The sequence below is a fragment of the Quercus lobata genome, unplaced genomic scaffold, assembly GCF_001633185.2.
Source record: "Quercus lobata isolate SW786 unplaced genomic scaffold, ValleyOak3.0 Primary Assembly Scq3eQI_1866, whole genome shotgun sequence".
Lineage (NCBI taxonomy): Eukaryota > Viridiplantae > Streptophyta > Magnoliopsida > Fagales > Fagaceae > Quercus > Quercus lobata.
In genome coordinates this window covers 300239-307756 of record NW_022154708.1, presented here as the reverse complement: position 1 = coordinate 307756, position 7518 = coordinate 300239, and the positions used below count along the sequence as shown (strand labels likewise).

Genomic DNA, 7518 nt, shown 5'->3' with positions numbered 1-7518 from the left:
TAAATTGCTAGCATAAAATAAATAAATAACTGAAATCTTAAATATTAGGGCATATTGCATTTATTTACATCCTCTCAAAGTAAATGTACAATTTTTTTTTTTTAAGTTACGGAAGAATATTTACATCATAAACAAAATAAGATGAAATAAAAATTAAATTATCGAAATGCAGAGATAACACTTGTATCATAATCAAAACTAACTTGGAAAAAAAAAAAAAAGTTTCCATAAATTTTAAATGTTCTTATTCAGAACCTACATCATCAGAACATATATATATATATATATATATATTGCATAATATTATTACTACAAGTATGCTGAGACAATGGACACTATATATATATCTCGACAATGAATGGTCAAATTTACAAGAAAATAATCTCTCTAGGTAATCAGACATACGATCTTGGTGCCCAATGTGCACGACCTCATGGGCCTGTAAACTAAAAACTAGGGACGGACAGTGACTCCTGGGGATGCCTCTCCTTTGTTCATTTCGCAACACTCTTTGCCTTAATTTCCGCAAATCCTTGCACTCCTTATTATCTCTTTCAAAAAATTTAAGACTTACCATTAAAATGAGTTCCTAATACAGCTGAAAATCTTGTTGAATATCTTCACAAATTGATTATCTAAATAGAACAAGCGTGGGAGAATGAGTGAATTCTAGTTCGCTTGATGTATTAGACTCAACAAGTTTTTGCTCCTCTTCCACATCAGCAAGTGAATTCAAAGAAGGCATAGTTATCATCAAATCAAGGTTCAAATCAGGCAAGCCACAAGAATCATCTTCTAAGCAACTTCCAGCATCTGAAACTTGATCACAATTTTCAACTTGGGATTTCTCTGATTGATGATTGGCATGAGTTTTTAAACCAGAAGACATTGCACCAGCAGAGGCATTCGAGGTTTGAGGGCGAGAGACATTAATGTGGTTCAACCGATGATTATTTGGATCAATACCCATGTTCATCAACTTTCTTCTTAGGTGAGAGTTCCAATAGTTCTTTACTTCGTTATCTGTACGCCCTGGCAATCTCCCAGCTATAAGTGACCACCTAAACAATCACCATTAATTCAAAACTTGTAAGTACATTAGCAGATATTACAACCTAAGAACATTTTATAACCAAATAAATTAAGTATGTTAGCATAAATTATAGATGATGGATTAATGCCATGCTGAAAACTTTGCTTGACAAAAGTTGTTTTTATTTAATAAATTGGTGGGGATAATAATAAATTCTTTGTTTCTATTTTTATTAAGTGTAATTAAGGTAATTAGACTTTGAATTAAAGGGAGAACTGCTGCTAATGGTCCATATAGGGACCATTGGCGGCAACAACAATAAATTCTTGATAAATTGGACAACTTTTTGGAGTAATTGCATTGACAAAATACCTTTTTTGTATTATTTTATGGGATCGATAAGAAAAACAAAAATAGGGGGAACAAAAGAATATGAAAGAAGATGAATAATGATAACATATCTCACCTGTTGCCTAGGAGTGCATGAAGCTTAATGATAAGATCTTCTTCATCTTCAGCAAAGTTTCCTCTTTTAAGGTCTGGACGTAAATAATTTATCCATCTCAGCCTACAACTTTTGCCACAGCGAAGGAGCCCTGGTCAACAAAAATATGAAGAAATTAGGCAATATTCATAAAAATTAAATAAAACTCATATATATATATATATATATATATGATCTTTATTTTTATTTATTTATTCTGGTAAGAAATTAGGGAGAAGAAGAGGTGTGATTCGAACTCCAGACACCAAGTGGCATCACAGAAGGTGGTGATACCACTGGACTATTAGCTTGAACCACCCTTGCTTGCTCTTTTCTTAGTTGTTGAGGTGTTAATTTGAGATAACACATACCTGCAGCTTGAGGGAGGGTACGCCAGCAACCTTCACCATTTTTCCGAATGTAATCTATGAGCTTCTGGTCTTCTTGCTTGGACCATGCTCCTTTATTTGTGTCTAGCTTATCACAGCAAGGCTTCCTCATTATACAAGCTTGTCAATAACCGAAGAAAATAGAAGAAAATGGAAGAGGATGATGAGAAATGGGTTGGGGATGAGAAATGGAGGTGTATATATATTAGGGTCTGTTGTATGTATGTGAGAGTAAACAAGGTTGACTTGGACCGGTGGTTTGCTCATGCGTGACTTGCATGGGTACGATAGTCTTTAAATTTAGAGAGAGAGAGAGAGAGAGAGAGAGAGAGAGAGAGAAAGAGAAATAGAAATGGCAGAGTTTGACAACGTTGTGTTAGTTAGTTGCCGTTTAGTATTAGTCTTTATCGCACACATCTCTTTCTCACTGGTTTACCTTCTTCTTTTTTCGTTTTTATTTTCCTTGTTTCTTTTTATTTTTTGGGGGGGGGGGTCCTTGTAATTTAGTATTTAGCAAATAGAATTTTCTTTGATTTATTTAAAGCATTTTCCGAAGCTATCATCATAGATGGATAATATCAGTAAGTTTACGATATATCTTTTCACAATTTTATTTATTTATTTATAATTATTAACTTGACATGTTGTTTAGTACATCATAAAAGTGGTTTTAGTGATATGAATTTAGATAAAAGTACTGAAATTCTAACGAAATTTATTAATTGTGAAAAAACAGTTATGTTAGATAATATTGATGAGAGTACAAAAAAAGACTTACAACCTAAAAAAAAAAGGGGAAGCAGAGGAAGAACAAGAAAAAAGTTGGCACAGTCACATGCTTTCCAAGTTGACTGATAGTTTCCCATAGGTCTCATCTATAACTATAAGACTTTTTATGAATTAGCAGCTAGCAAACAACCCCTCCAGCTTGGTGACAATGTGCATTAGGCTTTACAATCATGGTATTGATGAATTGATGATCTTCTTCAACGTCTGCTATTAAAAATCACATGCAGTGGTCTAGAAGACATTTTATTTTTCCTTTCCTAGCGTAAGAAAGCAGGGAGAAATCAAGAACAACAATTCTGTGGTTCAGATTTAGCATAAGAAATATATTCATGGTTTCGAAATATATTGGCCATAAACTTAAGATTTCACATATTTAAAATTATTTAATAAAATATTCAAAGTAGGAAAATGCTTCAAAATTTTCAAAATAAGATTGGAAAACTCATCCAGCAACTAAAATATTTACCCATTCTCATTTCTAATGGTTGAGTAACATTGCACTTAAAAAAAAAAAAAAGAGTTAATTTTAGTAGCATTTTTTTACACTAAACAATTTGTTTATACAAAACAAATTTATTATGTTCTCTATTGTCATTTCTCACTCTAAAGCTCTTTATCAATTCAATTGTCTGATTTTCAACCAAAAAGAAAGATTTGTCAGACACCTATAATAGTTTTACGGCCCTAATTTTAAAACTATAGTTTGCCAAATGCTCTAAATATTAAAATTAACACTTTTCAGTTAAAGTTCTTTATTGTAACAGCTATACAAACTAAAACTTTACTTCCTACAGAACCAAAAAAAAAAAAAAAAAAATCTTTACTTCCTACATTAACACCAAACGGGCCCATAGAGTTTTTCACTGAAAATGCTCACTAAAATTTTGAGTGTTTGACAAATTATAGTGAATAATTCTTTGAAGTCATAAAAGCTCTGAAATTCAGTTTCAACCTTAAAGTTATTTTCAGCTTTAAGAACCACCTTAAAACTCTTTAGTGAAAGTGTCAAACGTTTGCTATTCTACTAAATGAACTTTAAAATACTTTACCCTGGGAAATTTTTGTGTGATAGTAGTTTTCGTTAAACCTAACCTCATCTTCTGAAAAAGAATGATATTGGCACGGGATAAAAATTATGGAGGACTCAATGATGTCAACAAAAAATAAATTCCATTTGTTAAAAGGTGATGAGTATTTTTTTATTTGGCTTTTTATTATTATTATTATTTAATTTATGGGTATTCAACCTATAAACCAACCCTTTTTATTGTTTAAGTTTCCAACTAATTTATTTGCCAAACCAACCCTTTTTTAGAGATCTAGGACGAGAGACTTATACTTGAAGCTTCCTTTCAGCACCTCTACCTTTTATTTACATTTTGTTATTGAAATTATATAGATTTCTCTCGAAATTTGGCAAAACTATGTACTAATTATATGCACAACTTTTGATGCATAAGGTTTGGCAAAAATAAAAAAAGAAAAGAAAAAAAGTCTTTTTTTTTTTTATGGAAAAAAAGTAATTTTATTTGTGTAACATAACATACCCCCCCCCCCCCCCCCAAAACAAACAAAAAAAAAAAAAAAAAAAAAAGAAGGAAATAAAAGAGTATTGACCTTGTAGTTATTGGTTGGATAAGTAATCTATCACAATTGAAGAATCACTACCTATCAGTCTTGGCTTATCTCCAATGGTCTATATATCGTCCTTAAGGGTTCATGATATTTTATCATATTCTCTCATTTAGTTTTAATGGTAGATCCTCCTCTTGTAAGAATAAGAGGGGGGGGGGGGGGGAACAAGAATATAGGTGGTGGATGAAATCACAGTCAGCCGTACGCATAGGCCACTAAAGGTGGTGGTCTTTTTTTTTTTTTTTTTTTGAGGGGAAAAAAAAGGGATTCACGTGTGGCAGTTATTGTCTCATGTCCTACAGTACAGTTGGGTAAGCTCATGAGTACCACTAGCTCGAATGGGAGCTCGAAAACTCCGAACCCACACACACCCCAGGCTCTATTGGTTTTTGGGACTTCCAAAAATTACAATTACAGTTCTCGTGAGAACTCGAACCTGAAATGTGATGAAAATCTCAGCAGTCACCTGCCAATTGTACCACACCCATTGGTGGTCTAAAGGCGGTGGTGTAGGTTAGAGAAAGGCCCCAAAAAATATCAATACGTGATTTTTTTTAATTAAAAAAATGAGTTATATATATACTTAAAAAGACTAAAAAAAATTTAGTAATGTTAAAAATACTATAAATTTTAGTCTACAAGTCTTACAAATTGATCTGTCACAAATCATAAAAAGTAATTTATAGGCACATTAATCTGTCAACTTTTTGAAGTAAAATTTGTAATAACTTTATCATATTTCAAAAAAAATTATGAATTACTAAAAATCCAAATCAATCAGTATTAAGTGAATTAGTTATATTAAAAATTAAGAACAATGAATTTAAAATAAAAATACTCGTTTAAAGTTATCATCTTAGGTCTCTCATTGTATTAAATAGGTCCCAAATGAAATTACAAATTCAAGGTACACATGTATAACCTACTAATCACAAATCACAAATTATAAATATTATTTTAATTTATTTGGTTATTTTATATTTATTTCATTTCGTAAAATTGACACATATGTTATTTATGACTTCATTTATTTTTCTCAATTAAAATAAAATTGACCCAAAAAAAGAGACATCTATGCAACACCTAAATTAGACAGGCTGTCACATTTTTTTCTTTATAAATATGAAAGAATTTGGGGTTTAAACCCCAAATTTTTTATTCGATAACAAAATACTTTATCAATTAATTTTGTGTCATCTAACCCTTACCCAATTCTTACACCATCTATATAGCTGTAGCTAGCCCTGATCGAGGAGGCCCCCCAAATGAACTAAATAATTAATAAAAAAGGTTATCTTATGCATATTAAATTATATATTTAAACCCTACCCTCTTTGATTCTCTAGACCAAAAATCCCCTTTCCCCCAAGGAATTAACTTTTAGAAAAATACAACGTATTGTGGATCTTATATTTAAAATAAAAGGCAAAACCAAAAATGACATGCATGTGATTTTTTTTTTTTTTTTTTTAATTATAATTTTGACTCTTTTCTTTAATCTTTTCATAATAAAGGAAGAAGCAACCATTTTAGATTATACTTCGTTTAAAAACTATGCTTTCTGTTTTTCTTCCTTGAATTCATTCTCTTTCAGACCTTTAGCTTCCCTTCTAAATCAAAGTACCAAAAGTATTATCTAGATCGTGCAACTGCCATATAACACACGTACCCCAATCCCCACCCAGTCACCCCATAATAGCTAACTACATATAAATGAAGACAACACAAACATCATCATAGTTCTTGTAGAGCCCAAGTCCAAGATATATGAGATCTTGACCCAAAGAGTCCAGTACAATAAATTTGTAGAGAGTGAGTCGAAAAATTAGGCCTTAATGAATTTGACAACGGCTAGTATGGATTTAAAAGATGATCAAGCAAGAACAAAGAAAATAAAGCTGAATGAATTCATTGTCCGAGGAGGTATTTTATCATACAAATCAATAACAGTTAGATACAAGTATAATTTTGATTGCTACAATATTCTTTCTCTATTTTTTGATCCCTTCCTCATGGAAGGTCCTTTACATTATATAATTCCCTTTGGATCATCTTGATCCTCCCCTTGTTGGTCATCTGAACCCATACTTGAGTACCTGTCTCATTAGAGACATTTTTTGGCTTTTTGTGAGTTGTAGTGGCCAATACAGCATTGTTTAGAGGTATTCTTCACATAAATGCGATCAGAAAAGTTGTTGCAATACATTCAATGTGGTGGTAGCAGCTTTCCTTTAAATATTTTTGGATTTTCCTCCTTTTCGTATGTTCATGATGCACATCCTTATCAATGAAGCTTCTTGGAAGGTCATCCTAATTGTTAGAATACATATTTGAGTTGTACTTATCGTATCCGAGGAGTTATTCCTCCTCAGACCGACTTCCCATTCGTATCTTGCTCATTAAATCCTGAGTCTGAATCATTCATTATCATTTATTCCTCCTCGGACTGCTCATGCTCTCGGCCAAAGCCCAATATATAATTTGGGCCCTTAACCCTATAGTTCTTTTGATCAATATTTACATTATTGATTTAAGAGAAGCACTTTATCAATTATTATCCTCAATACATTTTAAAACTAATTCAAAAAACTTTCCTTATATTTTTTGAAACCTTCTTTTTTTTCTTTTTTTTTTCTCTTTTTTTTTTCTTTTCTTTGTCTGTGTGAGAGAGAGAGAGAGAGAGAGAGAGAGAGAGAGATATGTGGGGACTGTGGAGAGTGTTATTAGGTTTCACCCTATTTGTTTTCAAAGGAAAAGACAATTTCATAATTGACATTTGTTAAATTCTAAAAGTTTAGAATAATTCGCAAATCGTGAGTACAAATTTGTCTAAATATAAATCGTAGAGTTTATAGAGTATATTAGACAATGTTCAAGGTGCTGTAAGTCTAAATACAAGAAAAAGAAAGTTGCAAATTTAGGAAATTCGAAACATACCAGGTTTGACCAATCAAGAAGAAGGCTCGACCGATCGATACAAGGATATACAGAATTTAATTTTGGCCCAATAGCTCATTAAGCCAATTAAGTGATTAGGGTTTTAGATCTATTTTACTAAGTATTTAAAGGAAAACCCAAGCCACATTTTGTTATGATTTTGGAGGTCCTTTTTTGAGATCTAAAAGGTACTATGCCTTCTCCTTTCAAAATCACTACCGGAATTCCATCTACATATTATTAGAACCGGT

General features: G+C 31.8%; 1 protein-coding gene across 1 annotated transcript; it reads right to left on the bottom strand.

Annotated features, from left to right (window-relative positions):
* Window positions 1-265: 265 nt before the first annotated feature.
* On the bottom strand, window positions 266-2104 carry LOC115972977 (myb-related protein 308-like). Its single transcript, XM_031093191.1, has 3 exons — window positions 1889-2104; window positions 1500-1629; window positions 266-1061 (listed from the first exon to the last, which is right to left on the bottom strand). Exons 1-3 carry the CDS (start codon window positions 2016-2018, stop codon window positions 632-634), a joined length of 690 nt encoding a protein of 229 aa, XP_030949051.1. The 5' UTR covers window positions 2019-2104; the 3' UTR covers window positions 266-631.
* Window positions 2105-7518: the final 5414 nt, after the last annotated feature.

Coding starts and splice junctions, on each gene's coding strand:
- LOC115972977 (XM_031093191.1), bottom strand. CDS start 2,018: ATGAGGAAGCCTTGCTGTGATAAGCTAGACACAAATAAAGGAGCATGG. Junction 1,630..1,888: donor TACCCTCCCTCAAGCTGCAG/GTATGTGTTATC, acceptor TTTGTTGACCAG/GGCTCCTTCGCTGTGGCAAA. Junction 1,062..1,499: donor CATGCACTCCTAGGCAACAG/GTGAGATATGTT, acceptor GTGATTGTTTAG/GTGGTCACTTATAGCTGGGA.